At 31.3% G+C, this 26,697-nt stretch overlaps 2 protein-coding genes across 2 annotated transcripts in view; both read left to right on the forward strand.

The window, feature by feature from the left end:
* Nucleotides 1-15,242, forward strand: part of LOC107441754 (sodium-dependent phosphate transport protein 1-like) — a gene marked incomplete in the record, with an annotated part of 27,213 nt that extends 11,971 nt beyond the window's left edge. Inside the window, 5 exon segments of the mRNA XM_043050732.2 lie at nucleotides 7,385-7,524; nucleotides 8,538-8,670; nucleotides 10,511-10,666; nucleotides 11,508-11,593; nucleotides 14,361-15,242. Of these exon segments, the coding sequence (XP_042906666.2) occupies nucleotides 7,385-7,524; nucleotides 8,538-8,670; nucleotides 10,511-10,666; nucleotides 11,508-11,593; nucleotides 14,361-14,717 (872 nt within the window).
* Nucleotides 15,243-19,470: 4,228 nt separating this feature from the next.
* Nucleotides 19,471-26,697, forward strand: part of LOC107445337 (sialin-like) — a 27,022-nt gene continuing 19,795 nt past the window's right edge. The window contains exons 1-3 of the mRNA XM_043050731.2: nucleotides 19,471-19,548; nucleotides 21,174-21,203; nucleotides 24,043-24,123. Of these exons, the coding sequence (XP_042906665.1) occupies nucleotides 21,197-21,203; nucleotides 24,043-24,123 (88 nt within the window). The 5' untranslated portion in view covers nucleotides 19,471-19,548; nucleotides 21,174-21,196. The remainder of the gene's footprint in view (nucleotides 19,549-21,173; nucleotides 21,204-24,042; nucleotides 24,124-26,697) is intronic.

Here is a 26,697-nt window from a genome sequence, read left to right on the forward strand (position 1 = left end):
AAAACACTTGAGACTGCAATAACACTCGAATAAATTAGAAATTCAAAAAATTCCATTTTAGGTTCATAAACAATTTATTGCCATTCCAGCATGCCGAATTTCTCCGCAGTTGCATTATGCTACTACAGAGCAGCCGCGTGGCATTTTTCTTCCAATAAGTTTAACAATTAATAATTCTCAAACTAATTATCGAATCTTAATATTTTATTACATAGCAAATCATCCTTATATACTTATCTACACATCTTACTAATTTCAAATTTCTAAGTGTTACAGTTTTTGCACTTCAAAACAAAATGTGATTTTAAGTTGAACACGTAAAACAGCTGTGGCGAAGGCGGCTATTACAAATTTTTAACATATAGAGATTCTTTCACTTATTTTTGCTTATCCTTTACTTATTTATTTGCAGTCTTTCATTCGTCCATCATTTAATTTGCTGATTGAGCAGTGGGTCTATAGGAAATCTGTCCATAATTACATGTCCTATGGCGAAACAGGTATTTTCTTAAGCGGATTCTTCATTGTACTTGTTGCGGGCATATTGTGTGCTACTCCAGAGTTCGGTTGGGAATATGTGTTTTATTTTACTGGTGAGCTTGAAATTTGTTATCCTATTTTTTTTCCACCCTATTATTACTGTCTGTTATTTATTTTTCTACTCAGGTCACACGGAAATATACTACACAAAAGTTGTTACAGAGCAAATCACAATTTATTAACACTAGGTTAACGGACGTTTCTTATATACGTATCTCTACGAACACCTGTCAATTTGACGCATGAACCAATACATCACAAGGTTTACGGACGTTTCTTATATACCTATCTCTACGAGCACGCGTCAATTTGACATATGAAAGAATACATACGAGTATAATTGTGATTCTTAATTTAATAAATTCAATTTAGTAGATTTTTATCCACCACTATTTCTAAATAATTCGTAGACTTATATAATTCACCACTTCATATATTCATAATTTACTTAGTTATTTACCATTTTTTTAATTATTTTGGCAGTTAGTATCTCTGCACTTAGAAAACAATGTAATTGTATACTGTAAGAGAAAAATGAAGATATGAGATTTATATTTATGAAATATTCTAGTACTTTATGTTACAATAATCGAATTAAGCAACTGAAACCTTCAAAATCTGACACTCTGACATCAATTGACATTCTGCGTTTGTTCTTTCTATTATTGCTTATCGGCAACAGTTGTTTATCGCTTGTTTTATTTGAGATAACGATACCGGATAACGAATCGAAGTATTGTCGGTACATTGCCAGTTTACTCAAAATTTTGTCTAAATTATGATAGCGTCAAACCAACGCCTCCTATATCTGAAAGCCTCCACACGGTTTTTTATAGGTAGTCCGATCAGACCACTGTGAAGGATATCCACTTTCCGAACGAGTCATTTAATACAAAATCTAGTTAAAATAAGAAAGTGGTAGCAAATATGTGACTAAAAATTTGTTTTATTTATGAATATTATTCCTTTGCCTTATTCACTTGTCAACCACTACAGATTCAATTCTCAAATATATATGATAAATTTCTCTCAATTTCATTTATAAAAGGTTTTGGGCACATGCGCACAACTGGTTCACTTTTTAAATAGTCTGCTCGGACTACTTATAAGAGACCGTGTGGAGGCTTTTTGATGTAGGAGGTGATGGTCAAACTGACGCATACCCGTAGAGATAGGTATATACCACATAGAGAATTTCAATATTTCAACGCTTTTGAAGAAAGTCGCCTTCAATATATATTTACTTCGATCAATGGTTAAAAGTCATTACAAGAGATAAAATAAAAATTCAAACGGATTTTATAATTTTCCTTGCAAAATTCGAAATGCCTCAAAATGACGCGTCCCGTAAACCTAGTGTTAGCTAAAAAAAAACAGATGTGTTAGATGTCACATTAATGCAATTTTGCCAATTGGCTTAGATAGTTTGAAAAGCTTTGGTAACGGAATTCTACTGCGTGTTTAGACCACACACCTATAAAAATTCTGAAGAAGAATGCTCGAGTTTGATCGTGATTGCTTTCTTCAACGCGTGCAAGACGTGATTCTGTATACATTTCAGATACTGTATTTGCTGATACATGCGATGTTCTGATCGTTCCGCATTGATACTTTTGGCCACAATCTCCAATCTATTGCTGAACTTGGTCCACTAGTGGTCAACGGTACGCTTTGAGAGTGCTTTTTTGCTGCTCGCCATTACCATGCAGCCATGGTTCACATTACCATGTATCTCTCCCATCCATTGGATCAACTCTGTCCAACGTTGAGCGTTACATTCTGTTATTAATGTCTACTCTAAGGTGTTCAAACGGGCTGAATTACTGGTACCGAATGGATGGGTGCTGTCTTTTGTAGACAGGACCATTTATGCATTTTGTGCTGCTCGGAGCTGATTCTGTCTATTTAATTGGTTTTCTCTGCTACAGAGTATACAGGGTGTCCCGAAACGACAGCATAAACTCCGCACAGCTAGATTCCTCTTAGATTCCTGCCGGTGCAAGAAAAAACGCTTTATTGAACATATCAACAGCAGTATACAATGCACAATTTAAATCAAGTGTTCAAAGTGTCCGTTTTAAACATTATCGTCTGGAAAGATATGTAAGCACTGTTGCTGATATATCCAATAAAGTGTTTTTTTTTCTTTTCTTGCACCGGCTGTGACGTCATACTTTGTTTTTCGTATTTTTCTCGTAAACTATGGATCGTACAGGAACGCTTCTTTGGGCAGTTTTTATGTACTCCCAACGAGGAATTTAGCTGTGCAGAGTTTATGCGGTAGTTTCGGGACACCCTGTATACTGGTATGAGACATATATGGAAACATATCTATACCATCTCAATGCGAGGAATGTTTCTTTTTGCAGCAAATGTTTGTCTAAAGATTTTACAAAACAAAACTGTTGGCTTAGTTGGAAAAATCAAGCTTGAAGCTTATAGAAATGTCATTTTCACCCATGCAAGATTCGGATTGACCAAAATGAGCGAAAAAAGTCACGTCCTTCGAGCTTTAATTCCAGAAATTTTATATTATTTCAACGTAATTGCGATAGTTATACGAGTATAATATTAGAATGTGTTTTTTAATTGTAGTGATATTGAAAAAGAAAAGGAGGTTTAACTTATGATCATTTGGTTGATCCGAATTTCGCTTTGAAATGTGCCGCCAATTTTGCCACTTTAAATTTTCCTATACGTTTGCTGCTAAATGAAAGATCGGTTACATAGAGATAGTATAGAAGTTTTTCCATAATTTTGTCCAACCTCTGTCGTCTCATTATGAGATTCGTTGTATCGAGCTAGTTTAAAGAGTGCGCCAAAAATATTGTTTTTTTTTTTCACTGTCACTACAGTATGATGTAAAAGCTCTCATATTTCAATTTTTAAAAAAGTAAAGAAAAAATATTTTAATTTTTAAAGATATCTTTTGTTGAAACTTAAAAATTATTATTCAATTTTGTTGCATCTGTAATAGTTTGATCCTTATACCAAATAAGAAACTTATAGGATTAATTCCATATTTTGCTGTATTTTTACACAGGCAGTATGGGAGTAATCTGGTGTATGGTATGGTTCTATTTCGTCAGTGAGTACTGCTTTCCGACATCATTCGTCTTTGGTAGTGAGCCGGAAAGGAAAAAAAAATTGCAGGTAATCAATTAAAAAAAACTTAATTCTCTCCCTATATAAAAAACAAATGTCTATATGTATATTCTGTAATAATTTGATAACGTGAGCACCAATTCGGATCGTGTTTTTTTTCTACAGTTTGCAAATTTTCACGGGGTGGTATGTAAACAATCTCCACTTTCTGGTGTTATTTACTGCAGTCTCAATATCGAAAATTCGATAATAGTTGAAGATTGAACTTTTTCTTGTATCTTTATAATGACTTCCCTGATTGGCATGGCATTTTTTGTTGCAGATTGATCATGTTTTTTAATCTTTTTTGCGATGTTCTTCATCCTACGTTAAGTTGTTTGCATGCGATATTGAAAAATATGTTTTTTTAGTTGTTTTAGCATTTCATTGTAATGGAAACTAAAGTCTTAGATTACCTTCTAGGGTTTTGATGGAAACAGCATCGTTACAAAACGTTTAAAAAATAAAAGCAGACGAATCTCGTGCAAAAGAAAATATCAAATAAAAATTTGCTAATTTCAAATTTTAAATCTTGAAGTAAGAACACGTGCTGGAAAGAAATAACTAACCTAGGTTACATAAGTTAGCAGAGGCTAACATAAAAATATCAAAAATTAACGATATACTATATTTAATCTTCACGAGCAATTTTAATTGGGTATAATATGAAAAAAACACAACTACTTCGATTTAGTAGGAACAACATATGACGCAATGCTAAACGAATGGAATTTAGTTGTTGTTTATTTAGTTATTGTTATTATTAGTTGTTGTTATTTGTTTTAGTTGTTGTTGTTTATTTAGTTGTATTTAGTTTCAATAACTTTTCTTTATAATGCAATAAAATCTGGCGAGCAGCTATTTAAACGATCGAACACTTCGTTTGTTTATTTGTGGCTTGAAGTTAGGCTCGCAGAAAATGCCGTTCATGGGTTAAATTTAGTAGGAACAACACAACCTGTGACGTAGGCTATATTATACCCAATTAAACATAAATCTATGCTTATTCTTGCTCATTCGAAGTATCCTTAATTGCTTATCCTTATTTGTCCAAGATATTTGAAATTATTAAACTCTAATACTGAAACTTATTATTGCTAAATATTAATAATAATCATTGTTTTTTAGGATGGATTCTAGAATAGCCCACCCCATGGCGATTTTTTTAAATCTCGCCGAGCAAGTGTTTTGAAATTTCGCCAAACTAGGTTTCCGTAAGATATATCGGATAGATTATTTTGAACGCCTGATCACACCACGAGCTCATCACCAAAATTCTTAAACCTGTTTGGTTATTTGATATACATGCATACGTGAAAGTTGAATTTCGTTAGAAAAGAGGAAAAAGAGTTTATTTTTTGTCCATTTATGCTTCTGATCTCTTGCTGCTAAAATCATCGTTATTATTTTATTTTTTAATCATTATTTCATTTATTACTGTTTTTATTTCTTTTTTTAATTTATTTTTTGTGCTTTACCGGTTGAAAATGGCGATTTTGAAATAAAATAATTCAATACCGTTGCCATACCGTTGGAATACCGCCTTTTTTTTAATAATCAAAAAATCAACGTTGATCCCAGTAATAATCGCCAACCTGGTAAGATTTCAACAGGTCGTCAAGAGGTGGGCTATTCAAGGATTTTTCCTTTTTTTGACATCTTATTTAAATACAAAGGTACTTTTCCATTATACCAACGCAAATCTCGCCAAGCAGACTTTTTGGTGATAGCACACAGTCGCCAGAACAAATCACACAAAGTAAACGTTATATGCTGCAACACACAGCATACACATAAAAAGCAGTTTATAAATGGTTCAAAAATTTTTTTACGTCGGAGGCATAATATTGCTTAAAATTTTTTCAAATGGGTCTTCCGTTTTCCCTCTCCACATTAATTCCGCAAAATAACTTTCGAGATGATGGCTTGTCGTTCCTCTGTGTCTTTTATTTCGCCATTTTGCTCTGCCCTACAGTCTCTCTATTTTCAGCGTGTGTGTTCCAGTTTCCGGATTGACAAAGTTGTATTTATGGTTCACTTTGAAATGTTCGAAACTTTCATCTTCCAGCTTACTAGTGCAGTATGACTTCCGTGACTCGGAATATGTTATAGTTTCTTTTCAGATATTTTCCTTAATTGCCTTGAAAGTGTTAGAGGATTGGTTTGGCACCTCCACAAAGAAACATTCGTTTGTTTCTCGGCAAACTCCACCGAAGATCCATTGTTGTGGTAGAATCCATCCCGCATTGTTTTTTCGCTTCGTAAACAAACTTTTATCCACTTCGACGATCATGCCAGGTCCTCCTACTTTCCGTTGCTCATGTTTAAGCAAATAATTCACACAAATCTCAAGCATGAAGTTATTCCAGTCTACAACTGTTCAGTGACTGATTTCCAACTGCTTTTCACACCATTTAACTGAAGTTAATTCTTAGCTGCAACAATAAATAAACCGCACACACTTTAAAAAGCTCATTTTTGATGACTGAAACCATGTGCCTTTACAGATACATCTTTTGTAGCGATAAGATGAAAGGTTGCAGCTCCATTGAATTTCATCTCCGATGTACTATTTCATTTCATGATTCTTATCACAAGTTGCGATTTCAGCAAAAACGCCTTTTGCTTGAAAGAATCTGACCGATTCTTCCGCTGTTTTGGGCAAATCCCAAATTTACATTGCTTTTTGCATTAAATTTTCCTATAAAGAAAAAGATGTGACCGATAAAAAAATGGCCACGACTTGCTTTGAAAATGTGGAGACAAAAGGTTACTAGCGGCGATATTCAGTTTGGCATTGGTTGCACCATTATTGGCGCCTTTATCGCCTGCGCCGGTTTAATGGAAAAGTATCGACAAATGCTTAACTCAACTATTAAAAGTAAATAGTTATACGTAATATTTTTGGGGGCTGAGTCAACCAGAAAATTTCTGAGCTTTTATCATCACTGATTGAATTATGTTACAGAAGCAGTGCTTTTTAAGCAGAGAAACATCTCCTAAAATATATTATATTTCACTAGATGAAAAGCGCTCAAAAGACTTCATATAGTGATACTAATCAGTAAAAAGGAATTTCTTATTTTATATTTGAGAAGGGTTAAAAATGTTGTTTACGAACAGTCATAATGGAACAACTTGCTTAGTAAAATAAGTATCAATCTGAACTGGGGTAGCCCAATGGTTTGAGCATCAGAGTTTGCAACGGAGGAGCTGAGGTGTGATCCTCGACTCTAAAACCCACTGAGTATATGCTATTTACGTGCTCGTAAAATCTGTGGAATCAAAAGGCCTGTAGTCGGTCACTCAGTAATACCATGGGTACAGGGATCTGGAAAATTTTCCTTTCCCTTTCAGATCCATTTCTAAATTGAGAAAGTGACGTTACAAATAAATAGTGCTACCATCTATCTGGAGCATTTTGAACTAAATCACGCTCTCACCCTATGCTCTCTAGTCAAACAAACGTAAGGTATGTCCTCCTGAATTAATTTTCAAAAGAACAATGGCTGGAGAGCTTCACTTGTCCACGTGTCATTCAAAACACCAAGTAACAATGCTTGTAAGAAATTAGTTGAATGTTATGGTATTTTCCCCTACTTGTTTAATTTTTAACACTGGATTGCTTGAAACTCAGGTTGTTTTTCGTAAAATTGTAGAAAACTGTTAATATTGTCAATTTGTTTTTAGCGCAAAAAAGTTCCCTGGTCTGGTATTTTAACATCTACTAGCATTTTGGCTTATGTTTTGGTTGGAATGGCATACTATTCGGCATTCAGTTTTAATGTTCTTTTGTACCCATTGTACCTAAAATCAGTATTTGGTGCCACGTCAGAATGGGTAAGAGTTTTCATTATTTTATAATTATTTTTTTTTAAATTTTCTCTATTGTAAGAGTTTTAAAAAAAGTAAATGATTAAATTTTATGAAAACAATAATTTATTTTCTCACATATTTAAAAGAATATAGTACTAAAATATTCGGTTAAAATTTCGAAGCAAGTAAGAAATTATACCGCTTGTTATAATTAACAACTGCTTGAGTTAGAATTAAAAAATTTTCAAATACGTGTCGTTGTAAAATCGAAAAAAAAACATACTAATAACTTAAGTCTCTTGAAAGTGTTTGCCTTTTTTGTAAACATTAAGATTATGACTAACTTTTGCTGTAAGTCATAATTTTTGTTCTTTTTAGTGCCGGTCTATATGTTTTCGTTATTTAGTTTTATTAATACATTTCTCTCTTAACACTTTTAAATATGCTATTTCTGAGTGAAAGGGAACATGTACCAATTTAAAAAAAACATCTTTTTACAGAGCTATTTTGCATTAACTATTTAGCAGATCTTATATTTTCTATAAATAAGCACTTACTATTTTACATAATGTCTTTGTTCAACGTTGTTCAGTGGTTCTAGAGGTAATTCTTTTGAACTCTAAAAATAGGGAACACGAGTTTTTTTTTATAACATTCGTTTTATTTTTATTTTTTACATAACTTTCAACTTTAATCCATCATTAAAACACAGGATTGATCTCAAATACATATCCAAATAATCGAATTGTCCAATAATCATTTCAAATTAAAAGAAAAAAAATAGTAGTTTAAAAAAATTCTCAACTGAAAGTGTTAACTCCACTTGAATTAGTAATATTTCATCGATGTCTCCAAAACGCTAGAAAATAGCAGAAAAATAAAATTAATGAAAAAAATATACATCACCCAATTTATAAGTAAATGTTTATTAAATTGGTACATTTACGCAGCTTTGCCGAAAATGGGTTAAAAACACACTAAGCATACAATTTGTAAAAATGTAGAAAATTAATTTTTTTTTCATACTTATATTTTAGATCACTATAGCAGCTGCAGTACCAAATCTTCTTGCTGTATATTTATTTGTTATAGCTACGTTTATTTCAGAACGTTTTGTGCAAAGTCAAGTGTTCGAGAAAGTAACTGTTCGAAAATGTTGTGTTATTTTAGGTAATGAATCTTCTCATTTTCATAATTAAAAACATGAATTAATACAGATAAAAGCTGTTTAGTTCATTTCTCGCCAAGTATTTCAGACTTCTAGTACTTCCTTAGTAGCGAGCTACCAATTTTTTAAAATTTTACTTCAGTTGGTTCAACAACAAACAAAGAACCAAAAATTATCTAGTCAATCAAAACGTTTTAACGAGGTATAGAAGTATAGATTTAGAAAGGTATAGATTAGAAAGGTATAGAGGTATAGATTTAGAAAAGAGTATAGCCATGACATTGAGCCATTCTATCAGACTGAGAATTTGTCATTTATATTTAGTTCTTTCATAGTGAGCTACGAATACACAGTAAAATAATTTCCGTGTATCTTAACGCCGAAGTTCGCGGTAATTACTGTATACCAATTTTCTATTACACTACTTGGTGTAAAGTAGCCGTCACCATTTTTTTTGCATATAGTACACTAAAAATTATAAATATGGTAAATGATACATATAAGTAAATTTATTTTTACAATAAAATATAAACTAAGAACTATTAATTTAAAATAATAAAACGTAATTCATAAAAAGAATTTTTTATCTAACTTCGTGTAGCATACGGAGAACATAATGACGAATTCAAACAATGCTTAACAGAAAGGAAGTTGAGAGATATTATACATAATAAAATCATTTAATACAGTTCACAGAGATTTAAAAAATAAAATATAAGTATCCTTTTTACACAACTAAAAGCATGCGTAACCATTTTAATGGCGAACAACAGATCAATTAATCAAATTACAATTATTCACAAACAAGAACAAATTTTCGTTTGCACTCGTAACTTCTGGCAAAAGAAAAAAGCTTGCCAGCAAATCGGGGTTTTCTGAAGGGAAATTATTTTCGTTTTGTTAGAATGAAGAAGAATTTGGTGTCAGTTTATTCTATTAGATGTTTAAATCACATCTTTTAAGTTGTATTCAAACGCCTGATTCGGTGTTTAACCAGAATAAAGAAATTATTCTAAAAAGTTTTTTGGGTTGTTCATATTCGGAAGGATATTAAAGCATAGTTTTTACAGAGTACTTAAGTTTGTTCAGCAACAAAAAATAAACCAAAAACTGCTTAAGCAACATTTTTGCAAACAAAACATTTTAACGAAGTAAGGAAATTTGAAGAATGCAGTGATAGAAGGTCTTAAGAGATATTTTTCTGAATTGAATACTCAGTAATATAACACATAGCATTAAAACCTCTCAACAGACTAAGAATTTGTCATTAGCACTTATTTTGTCTTTAGCACGTATTTTCGGCGGAAATTAAATGTGCGAAATTGCATAAATTTGCTAACCAAAAGGGAACAAGAAAATTGATGAATCAGAAATTATTTGTGCAATATTTTAGCATTCAAAACTTTTTAGCAATCTATGGATATTAAGAAATTAGGGGACGGAGGTCCTGGGTGACATTTTAGTGAATAGAAGGACATCAGCTTTAAAAAATGTTATAGCAGCAATAGTAGGCTGTTAACATATATATAAATATANAAAGCAGATGCGGCTAATGAAGTGCTACCTATTCCGATCATCATTATAAGGCTACTTAATGCTTTTCTACACTTTGTAAAAGTTATAAACATATTAACGGTAGCAAATGGTGCTAATCCTAAGAAACAGAAAGAATTAAATTTACAGAAAAAACAAAAAACAATTTTTTGCGCTTTTTAAAGTAATCATATTAAACGGTTTATATATATATATATATATATATAAACCGTTTAATATGATTACTTTAAAAAGCGCAAAAAATTGTTTTTTGTTTTTTCTGTAAATTTAATTCTTTCTGTTTCTTAGGATTAGCACCATTTGCTACCGTTAATATGTTTATAACTTTTACAAAGTGTAGAAAAGCATTAAGTAGCCTTATAATGATGATCGGAATAGGTAGCACTTCATTAGCCGCATCTGCTTTGATTAATTTACCCTTGGATATGTCACCTGATTTTGCAGGTATGTTTCATTTTCCTAAACATGTGTAATTTGTGTATATATTTCCCTTATGTGGCACCATAAACTCGGGTATTTCTCTATCTCTTGGCAACACTATAGTTATCATTCATTTTATTAGGTTGTCTCAAGTAATAATTTAAATACTGTTAAATAGCTTGTTATACGTTAAGTATTTATTTGAAATAATTATGTATTTTTATAGAAATGAAATGTTAATTACGGCGTAATTATTTAGATTTGTTTTTTATCCTTTCCAAAATGGCTGTAAAAATTTTAAACAACAACAGTTCTTTATTGCAGCATACTATCATTACAATTGTTGGTGACAAGGACATGTATATAATAGTAACGTAAAGATATATATATTACAAAATAATTATAGCTTACAAATAATTATAGCTTACAAAAAGATTTCAGATCGTTCAAAAAGTTCTCGAGATATGGCGAAATACGCAAAAAGTGAAATTAGCATTTAGGGGTCCTAACTTTTTATCGCTTCTCGGACTAAAGTATAGGAACCATGTTTCCCAGATTAGGGTTACTCCTTATATTTTGTGGGTCAGCTGTCCGAATTCGTTGAAAAAAAGGTATGTTTATTCAGAGAAAGTACGTTTTTGTGTCTAATTTCGTAACTTAAAATATTCGAGATCATTGATTTAGTGATAATTATATAATTTATAACTCATTTTACTCAATATGTATGAAATATAGGGTGCATCTGCCGTAGGGTAAGCATTTTATAAAACTCTGAAGTTTGTGTTATTCATTTATATTAAAATAATCATTTTGAATCTATTGCTGCAATAACCTTCTCCAAATATTTTTTCTTTCTTTTCTGCAGGCCTTTTAACTGGCATTATGCACACAGTTGGAGCTCTTACTGGATCTTTTTTACCTTTACTCATGGGATATTTAGAGGAATCTGATGTAAATATTTCGGTTCATATTTACAATAGGAATTGTTCAAATATACTATGTTATGATGCTGGTTTACATTTAATTTAGAAGAACATTTAAAATCACAAATGCTAAATTAATATTTAAAACCTTAACACTGTAAAAACAGTTGTGAACTAACTAACCGAATTTGATGTTGTACAACCCAAAAACTTGTGTGAATGAACACTGTTTTACAAATTAACATCAAATTAAGTTTTAATAAACAACTTAAAGTTCATAGTTTAATCTAAAACTAAAAAGTTAGCTCCAAACTCAATCGCAATTATGCCGAATGTTTAATATTTTCGCCTCCAAAAACACTTATGTTTTCTCATTTTTTAAATTGTTTTAACCTTTACTCATGGATTAATTAGAGGAAACCGATGTAAATATTTTGGCTAATATTTACAATAGGAATAGCTCAAATTTTCAACATTATGGTACAGGTTTAAATTTGCCTCAGAACAACATTTGAAATCAAAAATGGCAAAATAACTGTTAAAAACCTATATACTGTAATAACTGTGGTGCGCAATCTCACCGAATTTAATCTTGAACAACCCCAAAAAATTGTGTGAATGAACCTTGTTTTACAAATTAACATCAAATCGAGTTTTAATAAGCTTAAAGGGCATAGTTAATTTTAAAACACTTTCAATGTAAAAAGTTAATGTCGAACTCACGCGGATTTATGTCGAAGATTGAATATTTTCGCTTTCGAAAACACATATCTTTCACATTTTTTAAAAGGTCTGTAGAATGTTTACAATCAGTCACGAGTTGGCGTGTTGTTGTCTCCGCTAATATACATAAACAGAAAAAGTTGCGTAATAAGGATATTAATATTTTAAATTTTAAGTCCTTATAAACTGTACTAAATAATGTTATGATGAATAATTTCTGTATTCTTAGAACTAAAGAATTAAAGTATCTTTGCACTTTACACTAATGATTTTAACTTCATATCGACTGGTGAAAATTAATTGACTGAGTCTTATGGGCTTGTTATCTTACAGTAATTATACATATTAGTGTTAATGAAGGCGAAAATTAGGGGCAGCTTCTTTCCACCAAGTAGTGCAAAAGAACATTGTTGTTGCTTCACTACGCCATGATCTTATTGCTACACCATACATGTTAAACGTTTGAAAATCACTAATTTTCCATACTTTTAGCTTTTTGTCCATTTGATTATTTACCTTTAACTGTATATTTATTTCTTCAGAATATACTCTTGCAGAATACACACTTCAGGTCCCTTTTCACTCATTATTTAAAAACACATAGTTTCCCACATAACAGACAAAATGTATACGTAACCAACTTCTTTAAAGTTATAATTTCCCTTTTTAACTTCTTTTATTCCATAAGTTGTTAATCATGTATCACACTAAACTTACAATATTTCCTAATTGTTTTGAGCAGATAGGTAATAAAAAAAGATCTAAATTTCAATTTTAAGATTTCCTCCTCACATTCACAAGAGCAAGTGAAAAAAATAGTAGTGAAATTTTAAAATAGTTAAAGACTAAATTTGACATCATCATAATTCTCACAAACAGCTTTAAAAATTTTAAATACATTTTATATGTTATTTTATAAGATAAGTAAATGAGACTGAAATATTGCTTTGCATGGTTTAATTATTTGGATGGTACGTTTCAGATATTTTCATTTTATCGAACCTTACTTTTTCATAGCTAAATAATTAAAAATCTATAATTCAAAATCTATTAGTGAAAGCAAACTCAGTTTACTTCAACCAGCTATATTCATAAAAGATAAAATCCATTTTAAGACTTCCAAAGATATTTGAGCCAGAATTTCTTATCTTTCCTAAAGCATTAAAATGAGCAAAAAAGCCGAATATTATACAATGCGCTATCCTTTTGAGGAGACTCACTACATACATCTTGTTTTTCGCTGCTAACAGTCAAAATAAAATGAGAATTTTTTTTTACAAATAGCTCAGTGAACTTCGCACCGGTGTAGCATTTTTTATTTTATATTCAGACTTAAATCATATACAATTCTTCATCTTCTTCTCATTGGCACGACAGCCCAGGATGGGCCTTGGCCTTCTTAACAAGCCTATGCCAAGACATTCTTACCTTAGCCAAGGTTCTCCAGTTCATTATCTTTAAAACTTCTAGGTTCATTTCAAGGCAGTCTAAAAATCTTAGGTTTGGCCGTCCTCTTTTTCTTGTACCTGTTGGCCTGGCACTGAAAACTTTTTTGGTTGTACTGCTATCCTCCATTCGTATAATGTGGTCTGCCCATTTAGTCCTTTGAATTTTGATAAATTTAATGACATCAGGTTCTTTATATGCTTTGTAAAGTTTAGTGTTTTGTCTTCTAAATCATGTACCGTTTTTACTTATTCCATCAAAAATGCTTCGCAGTATTTTTCTCTCAAATCTAGCTATCATATTTTCATCTCCACGGGTCATTGTCCAGGTCTCACAGATCAAACAATCATGTACAATTCCTGTATTAAAAAAAACTTCTATGATCTAAGCACCACACTGATCTAACAATATTTTATGATCTGACCGAACACTTGTTGATCTTCTGCGAGCTATCCAAAATAATTCTAACCCACGGCAGCAAATTTTAAGGTTCCCTAAAATATGTTAATGAAGAAAAAGAGCTAAATTTGTATTACTTGAAGACAGTTCTATAAAAATATGGAGACTAAGTAAATGAAACTAGTAACATGTCAGCATTTTCTTAATTTAAATATTATTTGTTTCAGGAAGGAATCAAGTACTGGAACAAGGTATTTAATGCTCTAACTTTACTGAGTATTGTTGCTTTGGTTTTATTTCTTGCATTTGGCTCATGCGAGATTCAACATTGGGACAGCAATTGCACTATTCATCCATATCAAGTGAAAAATCTACGTGCGGAGATGGTGGTACCATTAATTTATAAAAAAAGTGGAGACTCAGAAAAAATAATAATTCCTGAAAGCAAAAGAAAGGATTTGTTGGGAACTAAAACTGTGGATAAATCTAAGCTTGCTGATATACTACAATCCCAATCCATGAGGAGGACAACCGAATCTAAACCGTTGAAGGACTATTCATCTGACGATGATACATTAATATAGTGGAGATATAATAGCAGAAATATAAGAGATTCACATAAAAATGCAGCAATTTTTTAATTTTAACCCACTCTTAAGAAACTGGTTGAACTTTTTTCAACTCTTGGAGATCGGCTGTTTATTTAAACTATGTGGTACTTACCATTTATATGTATTTTGTGAATGTTCCCAGTGTAAGTTTTAAAAAAAGTAGCGTGCAGGAAAACTCAGCCTTGTCAAGAAATTATACTAAATCGCTTAATATTTTCAACAAAATATTTTTTTTTTCAAATTTATTTATACTAACGAATTGATCAAATTTTGAAATAAGCACTGGATGAAATTTTCAATTGCTTCTCAAATTACTTCGAGTAAATTCAATTCAATTCAAAATTACATTAAGTAAAAAGTAAAGTACATTTTTAACAAAACTGAGTAATTGTCGAATTTAACAAGTCTAATCTTTTTCTTTTTCTTGATGAAATTTCTTTGTGATTCAAAGCGCATTTTGCCTTTTACATAAATTCTGACGCAGTGTTGACTTAACACCATTACCTTCTTAGACCTAATTATTTCTTAAATTTTATTAATTTATAAAAAATTTAGTTAATTTGTGTAATAAAATTCTGATTGTTTTAGTATCAATAAAATGTTAAATTTTAAAACTGTAAGCTTCTTTCAAAACTTTGTTATCCTCACTTTCAAATTCTTTATTTTAATTTTCGTTCGAAAAAGAAATTTTTTAGAAAGAGGTTTTTCATGATAAGTAAGTCATAATAAGCTTCTATTAAGACAGTAACAACTTTCAGTGTTAACCCTCCGGGAAGTTCTCATTAGCTGTCGTAAAGATAGGACAAGCAGAGGATTCGACTAGGGTCCTAGCACATTATATGTTCTCCATATCCATCATAAGAATGAAGCAAGCAGGGCTTTTTAATAAATTTCATGCTCTCTAGAGCCATCGTAAGGGTTAGGCAATCGGGACATTTATTCAGAGCCCTGAATATCTAAGTCTTAATACACTGCTTGTTCTTCAGAGCCATCATAAGGGTGAGCCAAGCGGGTATTCATCCAGTGCCCTAAATTTCTAGGACTCAATAAACTGCTTGTTCTCCGGGGCTGTCGTAAGAGTGAGATAAGCGGGTATTCATTCAGAGCCCTGAATATCTAAGTCTTAATACACTGCTTGTTCTTCAGAGCCATCATAAGGGTGAGCCAAGCGGGTATTCATCATGTGCCCTAAATTTCTAGGACTTAATATACAGCTTGTTCTCCGGGGCTGTCGTAAGAGTGAGATGAGTAGGCATTAATTCAGAGACCTGAATATCTAAGTCTTAATATACTGCTTGTTCTCCAGAGCCATCGTAAGGGAGTGGTAAGAAGGACATTTATCTGGGGCAATGACTTCTGGTATCTCAAAGGGCCCCACGCCACTGTGATTTGACCTTGTTTCTAAATAGGTAGAACAAAAATTTCAGTTAATTATTTTTAAAACTAATTTATCGCATTAATTTTTTAAACCTTTTTTTATGTGCTGATAATATATAAAAGAATGCAGTAGTATCCTTATTTTTAGGGGTGCCTCACAGAAAAGAATTTTAACATAAATCAACATTTTAGAGATTAGAAACTAAGAACAATACAAACATTTTTAACTGATTATTTGTTCAAATTCCTTTAAATTAAAATTCCTCATTTTTAGATATCACTAATATAGGGTATTTGAAATGTAAAAATTAAACGATTGTATAAAATTTAAAGAAAAATGCTAAGTTGTTCATTTCATTTCTTCGATATTCCTTCCCGATGAAAATTTAAACTTGTTTTACATTATTTAAATTCAACAAAAACTAGTGTTGATTGTTGTTTTATTCTGACCTCTCAAAAATATACATTTTTAGAACTATTAGTCAGATTTTCAGAAATTTTATCTGTCTATCATTTATATATTAATTTGCCATCCCCGATGTATAAGAACTAATTACTTTTATTTTGAACGAGAACTTCTAAAACATACAGTTTTTTTTAAAATAACGAGATCAAAATTGAGGGTCAAATCAAAGACACAAAATGAATAAAAAATGATTGGTTGCAGACGTTACTTGGAGCATCCAGTGAAGGTTTTAATTTCGAAAACAATATTTTTTTTCAATTTCTAATGACAAGGTAGGATACCACAGTAAAGTAAATAAAACAACAAGTTAAGTTCATTATATCCTAAACAAGGGTTAAGGATAAGAACAAAATAATAATAACTGAAGTCATTGCTTACGACAGTCCATGGAACGACAATATCGGGTGATTTCGGAGTTGTAACCAAGAAATGCCCTAGAGCGGCGAAGATTGTCTCCGTTCATGGAATCTCTAAGATCAAAGACGAAGAGATTGGACAAAGATACCAATCCGGTGAAGATGCTCACAGACAGGCAACCACTATTGTCGGAGACTCAGTGTTAGAGTGAGATTTTTCTTTTCTTTCATCATGTCTGATTTGCCCTTCTTTTTTTGCCACCTTATTTTGAAGCATCCTGCACGCAGAGGACATTATTTAAGGGATTGTCTTATGTATTTGATATGGAAAAAAACTGAAATTCTAAAATTATCTCTTATACCAATTACGTATGGTGATATCATATATTTTCAGATTGGTATTTCTGAACTATGTGAGACCCCAGATAAGGCCTGACGACTAACTTGATAAAGTCGACACTGTAGCTTCACCAGATTAAACTTTCAGGCATATACTTATTAGCCTGCCATTCCATTTGGTAGAATGTAGAATATTTCATTAGTGGTCATTGATCTCATTCTATTTTTATTGATATTTTTTGTGTGAAAGGAAAAACACAACTTGAACAATCGTAATCGACCTAAATCTTAATTACATTACATTTGCTTATGGAGATTCGTGTATAAATTATGATCCTAACATAATTCTTCGATTGTTAAAATTAAGTATATTTATTAAAAAAATAATTATTTATTTGTTGTCTTACATTTGTTTTTAAAAGTACACCTTCATTTTATCGAAATTACTGTCTTGTAACATAAAACGACGTTTAAAAGCCGAACTATATATCATGACTACATCAATGTTTTAAAAACATTTCAACTAAAGAAAAAAATCTACGCATTTTTTTAAAAGCACATTAAAATGGGAATGCTTTCAGCCTAACGTATACAGCGCCCCGTTGCGGAAATAAACCTAACTACTTCTTAACTTCTTGATTCTACAATGGAAGTAGAGATAATAATATTTTAATATATTAACGTTATTGATTTTAATTAATATAAAGTCACGCATTCCTCCTATTTAAATAAATCATTGAACAAAAGTAAATAAAAATATAACAGAAAAGTTAAAATTTATTACCGTCGTTGAACAGCTGGCCCAATTTTCTGGTTTACGACGACTAATAACTAGCTCATACTTACTCATCAAAGTAAATGACAAAAAGGAGGGATGACTTGGTGACGAAAAAATGGCAACACAACAATGCCACAAGGCAAAGGAGATCAACACACAGGTACTTGGGCTCTGGCACTCTATAAGATGGATGCACGAGTCTGGGAGCCGCGCGCTTTACGAGTACAATTGTAGTCGAAAAGTGCTCGTAAAGCTTTACGACTACTAATATTCAACTCCGTATCCTTGTAATTTTGAACTTAATCCAGAAGACAAGGGAACTTCTAGATCAAGTATCGGGAGAAATTTGCTTTCGTGGTGGATTTTTTGATAGAACTAACCCGCGTTTGCGTTGTATACAGAGGAAAACCCTGGAAGCCTCCCACAGTTAGCCTTACGGCAAGGGGACTCTAGCCCATGATCTGTCTACCAGTGAGGATATTTAATGCCAGCACTGCGCTCGGTGCAAGCCGGAATCGGAATTCGTAACGAATAGCCATCACTAGGTTTCAAACCCTGTTCACCTCATTGGAAGGCAACGCTCTTTCCCCTGAGCCATCACGGCTCAGAAAAGTTAAATTATAAAATATAGAGAATATAGTCTTCAAACTTCACAGTGTGAACTTACCATTTCCTTTTAATGTTAGAAGCTCCATTGGGAGCAAAGCAAAAAGAAACTTTGAAAATGCGTTATAATGACGTTTCAATGGATTGTAATTGATATCCGTAAATGATTATGTCTATAGAGATACCTAAGTCATATCAATTGAACAATATCAATTGACAATTATCCAGGGCTGACAACAGCTCCATCTTCAGCAAAATATTTTAGAGAGTGGTAAAACATGAGACTTGATTTAATTCTAATAACATAGCTGCCTACATATATGATTTTTGCAAAAGAATTTTCACCATGTGAGTAAAAATGCGAAGTTAATAGGAAATTTTTAAATTTCAAAATCACATCACACATCCACGGCGTTATCACGGTTCTTATGTTTATTTTTTTAATTCTTTACTTCATGGTGGTTATAATCATTTTAAATCAACTTTTTTAAATTCATAATCATATATTAAAGAATAAAGAATAGTTAAAAGAATAAACATATACAATAATCATATATATTAAGAATAATAAATACCACTCGGAAAAAGGTCTCGTAAAGTTGGTAATTATGCAATAACCAAGTAACATATTTCAACCTCTATCTTGCATATCATTGTTGCACGCTTTCATCTTGTTATTTCTTTATTTTATCCTGAAGAACGTATTTAAAAAATCCGGGTTAGCATCACCACAGTAAATTTAATACTAAATGACGTGATAAATCTTTGATTGCTGCAAAACCTAATATTCTCTGTTTTCAAATAAAAAGGAACAGTAAATTATTATTTTCATTTATGTTAACATGTTTTTTTTAGAATTCGATTTTAAAAACTAGATGTAAGGTAAGTAAAATGACTTGTTAATTATATTTCTAACTTAATTACTAAAATTTTGAATTAGAATGAATTAACTATATCAGCTTTTTGAATCTACCACTTCAAGAAACCATTTTAAAAGAATTTTACTTTTCAATTTTGAATAAGTGTCAGCAATACTGAATAAATCTAACGAAATGTGATTGATAATTAAAAGTCAGAGTTTAAAATTGCTGCAATTTAAGATCAAATTTAACTAAATTTATGGATTCTTAATTCGTTTTTGAGACATTTACGGAAAAGACCCTTATGTTACAAACTAACGAAAAGTACGTGTAGAGTTATGTAATATTTGAAGGCAGTTAGATAAGCTACGGATAATATACGTAATTGTTTTTCCAATTTCGAGAAGACATAAAGATTTTCGTCGGTTTATTTTTATTTTTTTATTTTTTTTAAATTAGAAAATTTATGAAAAAGATATTTTAAATTCCGTACATCAAATTTGTATATCAATTAATCTCTGTATATTAAACAACGCACTGTTTCATTGCAGTTAGATTTGGTGTGAACACTGTAATTCTTTCAAAAAATAAGCGTCATTCAAAAATTAAATATAAATATTAAGTTATAAAATTCTCCTAATCGTTATTGCAGTATTAGTCAAAGAAAATAAAACAGAACAAATAAATGATATTTTAAATGATGGGGAAAATTCGACGATGATGCTGTCCTGTTCTCTGATAGAAAAATATTTTTATAACGGATTTGAATTTTTGTTTTCCCATAAACAGAAAGTAATAAATTTCTTAAAAGTCGAAAGTTATTATTGAGAGATGCGCAGAGTATCTTCCTTCCGAATCAGGCCAACAATTGACCTCTAGATTTGTATGAAAAATTTTTTGATGATTTCAGAGCCAACGTTACAAACTTTTACGGTAAATACTTCCATAACCAAGTATTCTCTTTCACGTATCATTTCTTTATGTTAGAAAGTATTTATATTCAAAATTTCAAAGTGATTGAGGAGTGATACATTGGCAACTTTTCTTGAAAGTAGACTTAATAGGTAGAATGAAAAATCATCTAATTGTTTTAGTTAACATAACCTGAATCAAATTTGCAATAAATTGTCGCTCTTTTTTTATGACAGCAGATATTATTCCCCAAAAGATAAATGTTGTAGGGAGAAATATTTTGTGATGAGCAGCCTGACATCGTTTGCTGAGACGAATGGAGCAAAATGATGCTTCATTTTTCCTAAAGAATTTGTTTTGAAGCGTGTCAATAATATTGACAATAGTTGGCATACATTAAACGTGCGTTTTAGCAAAAGAAATACCGGAAATTATGTGTATTTATAAACGTCTAAAATAGAAAATACGGTACATATCCGTTTCGGAAGCCGTGAAAAATCTATTACCACAATAACACCAATATTCGGTTACTATATTAGCAAACTAGGCACCCAAACAATACAAGATTATCTGTTCCGACAATACCAGCATAGTTCCCCTTACAACAATTAATTAAGCATCACTGGCACCAATATCAGTTTGGGGATTGTTTTACGGCTTTCCAAAATGGACAAGTACAGATTCTATGTAAAAAAAATGTCTTGCCTATTCTGAAAGAGTATTTTCTTTTTTCAGCTTTTCTCTTTGTGAAGAACGCGATGGAAAGTAAGAATTTTGCACTATAGTTATAAAACAATAAAAGAGTAAAACATTTGCGTCGTATGACCGGAGGGTCATGGAGGTAAACGCGTTACAATTTCGTGTCCATTGGCATGAATATATGCTATATGGTCCCCAATGCGCACAGGCCACATTTACTTCCCACCAGACAAGTTTATACCTGGAGGCTGAAGTTGGGCGGATTTAAACTGCCATTGTAGATCGAACCGTAGTCCTTTCCAATGTCAAATAAGAGTCTTTAATTGTTAAAACATCATGGCTCAAACAAACTTAAGACTTATAATCGTTTTCGTGTATTTTCCTCAGGCTTGTGATACTTTAAAACATAGCGATATTAAACTTTCCGAAATGTAAATCAACTTGAAATGACAGACAGTTTTAAAAGTTCAAAAAAACATTTGCCACTAGGTGTATCTATTAATTTTAACTTGAAAGATAACAATTTATGTATGATTTGGTTTTATACATCTTACAAAACTTACATTACCAATAATACATTTTTGTGATGTTTTTATACTTTAAGTTTTCACACTTTAATTTGATCTAGAATTACTTACGCAAAAATTAAGAAACTACATTTATTAGTTAAGGTATTGTAAACGCTTTAATTTGAACAAAATTTTCTCCTCAACCTTTATTTTTATGGTGCTCTTTTTGTCTTTTACACTATGTATTTCAGGAAATAGTGGATGATTTAAAAAAAACATCTCTAGAAAAGCTTAAAGAAACAAAAAAATACGCGGCTTACTGCTTAAGAAATTATTTATTCGCTTCAAAGTTTACTCGGTTTGTCAACGAATGTCTCTGTTGAGTATAAAATTGTACAATGTTGTTCCCTGCTCAATACTGGGATGGTCCAAATTAAAATATTTCCACTGGTGTCTGTTAATTTTGTCCTCAGACTCCGTCATGCTGTTGCTGAAAATGGTCGTTAATTTTAAAAAAAATTGTTTTTTTTTCTCTATCCGAAATAGATGTTCATTTTTCGGTCACCCAGTATGATAACGGGCTGTAAATTCGATGTATGATTGAATTTATCTACGTTCTCTGCAAGCTGCGTATGCATTAAATTGCATTGAGATACACTGGTGGACAAAATTAAGACAACATCAGAATTGGACACAGCTTCAATGGGCTAATGTTCTCTTCACCGATGAGTCCAGATTCAGTCTACAACCTTATTCTGGACGTTTATTGATATGCAGGGAACCTGGAACCCGATACCATCCCCATTATCGAAAGGGACCATTATGCTGGTGGAGGACTCATGGTTTGGGCATGGATCATGCAAGATACCCGCACACCGCTCCATGTGTTTGACAATGGTTCCGTGAATGCCCAGAGGTACAGGCAGGAGGTCCTAGAGCCCTGCATGAGTCTTTTCAGGGGCGCTGTTGGCCCAGAGTTCATTTTTATGGACGACAATGCGCGACCACATAGGGCTTTCATGGTTGATGAGTATCTGGAAAGCGAGGATATTCAACGAATGGATTGGCCAGCCAAATCCCCTGACCTGAATCCTATTGAACATGCTTGGGATGCGCTTGGGAGAACTATTGCGATGTGCCAACCTCCCCCCAGAACCATTGTGGAGTTGATTATTGCTCTGGTGGAAGAATAGGAGGGTCTTCCACAAGTCCTCCTTAACTACCTTATTAACAGCATGCATACTCGTTGTGCATGCTGTCTGTCTGTCTGTCAGGGGTGACCATACACCATACTAGAGGCAACACACACTGTACAAGCCTCACTTTTATTGTCATCTTTTATCCTTAAGTTCAGACTACATTGGATTTATTGGCCAGTGAATGACACTTTCATTTTTGCTTAGCATACTTTATAATCATGGAATAAGCTATATCCATACCAAATTTCATTTATTTTTATTCAGTATTTTTTGAGATTTTTGGGAAAATTTATTCCATCTCTTAATTTTGTCCATCGCTGTAGATAGCTTTCAGCAAATATTTTGAAGAAAACAAAAACTACTTATGCCTTGCGCCCACTTACCGCGGCAAGAGTAATGTATCTTGGCCTAAATGTTGCACCAAGATACGAATCTCTTGGATTTCTTAGGTAGTTGGGTAAGAAAATATTTGTTACAGAAAAACATTTTAAATCTAAATTGGGAAATGTGAACATATTTAACAATTATTAAAAAGATTCAGATACCTATTAGAAGAAAGGTTCCTTATAAGGTATATACATAAATAGTAACAATTAACAAGTTAATATAATAAAAATTAACACTGCAGAATAATTCTTTAATTTTAGTGATAGAAGAATTCTTGTCATGTTTATAAAAAGAAAAAAATTTTTTCAAAATATTTTGAATATTTTAAATATCATAATAATATTTTAATTAATTATTTTTAATTTATTAATAATATTTTAATTAATTATTTTTAATTTATCAATAATATTTTAATTAATTATTTTTAATTTATTAATAATATTTTAATTAATTATTTTTATTTTTCTAATTTATTATTTTAAAAAATAAAATAATGAAATTAATATTTTAAATAATGTTTTTCAAATTATTATTTAAAATATTTTTCAAAATACATTGCCCATAATAAGGTCGAAATTTTTTTTCTACATAATAGTATGATAAAACTTGGCTTCACGTTTAAGACACCTAAAGTCTGAGTTTGAATATAGTAAAATACAATTAAGTCAAATACTACTTCCAAAATTTTGACACAGCAATAAAAATTTTTATTTTGTTAAATTTTGTTTCATATTTACGGCTTAAAACTAGAATTATTACATTTATTTTTTTAAACGCATATGTGTCTTCTTTTCTCTTTTTACACATTAGCTAAAGAGACAACTAGTTTAGTTCCAGTAGAACTCGAAGAGGCCTTGGAAGAAGAAGATGAGCACTTAAGTTTTCTAAGAAGTAATATACGAACAGTTATTTTTTTTATTGAACTGATGAGTAGTTTGTATCATAAAATTATAAGCCATATGTTATTGCCGTAAATAAGAAAAACAGCTTTGTTAATTCTAAAAGAAATCTCAAAGCAGTTTTGATAATTAAACCGGAAAAAAACGCGAAGAAAATTAAGAAAAACAATAAGTTTCATTTATTGATATATTTTGCTTTGGCTATATTGATACAATGTTAGAAAGCACACTTTTTTTCGGATATAATCGTGTGGGATGATAAAAAGATTATATCCGGTAAGATATAATCTTTTAATAAAGATAAGATAAGATAAAGATAAAGATATATATTTTGCGGATTTTTAAAAAAAAATTTATCCTTTTTTTCTGGATTATTTTTCTCCCCAGTTGTTTGTTATTTTTGTTATTATTATTTTTCTCGCCCCCCCTTTTTTCATATGTCTTTAAATTTCCTTTGCTTTGTCTTCATCTATTTAATACCCTATATTTTAATTAATATATATATATATATATATATATTAATTAAAATATAGGGTATCAAATAACCCCAACAACTAACAAGTTTACTTTATGGAATCGCACAAAGAAGACTAACATTATAACATTAATATTAATAAAATATATTAATGTTAACATTAATAAACATAACAACATTATAAACATTAATAAAATATATTTTCTTCCCATTAAAATATCCTCCTACTGTTTCTTAGAAGCATTATTAGATTCGGCGCAAGAATTTTACAAGAATTAAAATCAAGGATTATAAATAGCCCCCACAACTAACACATTTGCTTCATGGAATCGCGCGTAGAAAAAATTAATATAAATAAATAAGTTTGTTTTCCTATTTAAATATCTTTCTGCTGTTTTCTTAGAAGCAAATTTAGATTCAGTTCATGGATATTACCTGTTCCGTTTCTTAGAAGTATTGACTGTTTTTTTTTCTTACCGCGTGAATTTTAATTAGAAATTTCGCGAAATTCTCAGTTCGCCTCTTCGCATTAAGAATTGATCACAGAATAAAAGTTTTTCTCTGGAACGCAGAAAATTCCTTGGCCATTTCGAAAAATATGGTAACTGTCTAAAAACAATAGCATGGTTAACTGACTGAAATTTTATTTAACGCTAAAATGATTACTTGTACTCTTCTATAGTGCATTATAATTGTACTACTTGTACTCTTACAATGTTCTCTTCGATATGTTTGATACTTTACTATACTTTACTACTATACTTTAAACATTTTAAAATGCAGTTGAACTTTTTTTACTAATTTTTTTATATATTGAAACCTAGCAAAATCTGTAGATTCTGTTTCCATATGCTCTTAATCTAATACATATAATTCTCTTACGCTGCTCCCAAATTTTGGCTGTATTTCTTTTCTGCCGGTGGCAACGTTTGCTTTGTTTTGTTTACGCTACTATTTCTCTTACACGGCTACAAAAAAAGCCTCATTACTACTCCCCGAATGGCAACGCTAGAAAATCGACCAATGACTGCCGCTAAAAATGTCACATGCCGAATCTAGCTGAGGTGGCTCAACATATAGCGCTTTTAAAAACGGAAACTGAAATAACCAGAGAGCATCAGCTGTGGCAATCTCATACTATTAAGCTAGGCAGAAGTGAGTAGTCTTTGTCGATAGATCTCTATTTTAGTATTTTGTCGAAAGCGCTTTTTTTTCACGAATTTATTTGACGATTTCTGATTTATATCACGAATTATACTATAGCTCATTTCTAATAGATTTAACGAATTGCATGTCATTTATTTGAATGACTTAGTATTTACTAAAAAGATTTTTTTTTTTTTTAAAAAAAAGTTTTTATATGGATTTGAATGATTGTTTTGAATTCTTAGAATTTTGTGCATTTGCAATGTACCTAAGCTAGTAGCGAGCGAAGCGAGCTTGGTTTGCGAAGCAAACCATAATAGATTGCGTAACAATTTTCGGGGGTTGGCGAGAGCTAGCGAGCAGGGGGAGCAGCCCACTAGTAAGTCTCTAATATTTCCAGCGGTGCCCGGAGGCGTATTGACAACGTGGCGATTGCATGTGGAATTGGCGATGGATTACGTGTAAATGTGGTGGGAGAACGAAATTACATTAACCTAAACAGTGTAATTCGATATTCTTTTTCTCCCCCCCCCTCCTCGACTAGCCATGATGAATAAAAATAACTCATTAATTCTTTTTAGAAGAGAATTAAAAAAGAAAATGACCTTTTTACTGTCAGGATCACTTTACAAATATACTGTATTCATATTTTATTGAACGCGTCTAATTTATATTTTATAAAACGATCTAGTTTTTTGATATAACAGATTCAATTTTTTTACAAGAATTGTGTTTGCGAAGAAATAAAAATAATTTACTACTACTGAACCAATCACAAAAAATAACATAACATTTTAATGCTATGTTTTATTGAAACGCTATTTTGAAGAATTAATTCTATTTAACTTTTATTGTAAGAAAACATAACCTGTTTTATTTTAGTGATATTTTCTATTAAATCAATATTCTCTATAAAAGAATAATGTAAGCTTTTTTATAAAGATT

This window comes from Parasteatoda tepidariorum, chromosome 9 (genome assembly GCF_043381705.1).
Source record: "Parasteatoda tepidariorum isolate YZ-2023 chromosome 9, CAS_Ptep_4.0, whole genome shotgun sequence".
NCBI lineage: Eukaryota > Metazoa > Arthropoda > Arachnida > Araneae > Theridiidae > Parasteatoda > Parasteatoda tepidariorum.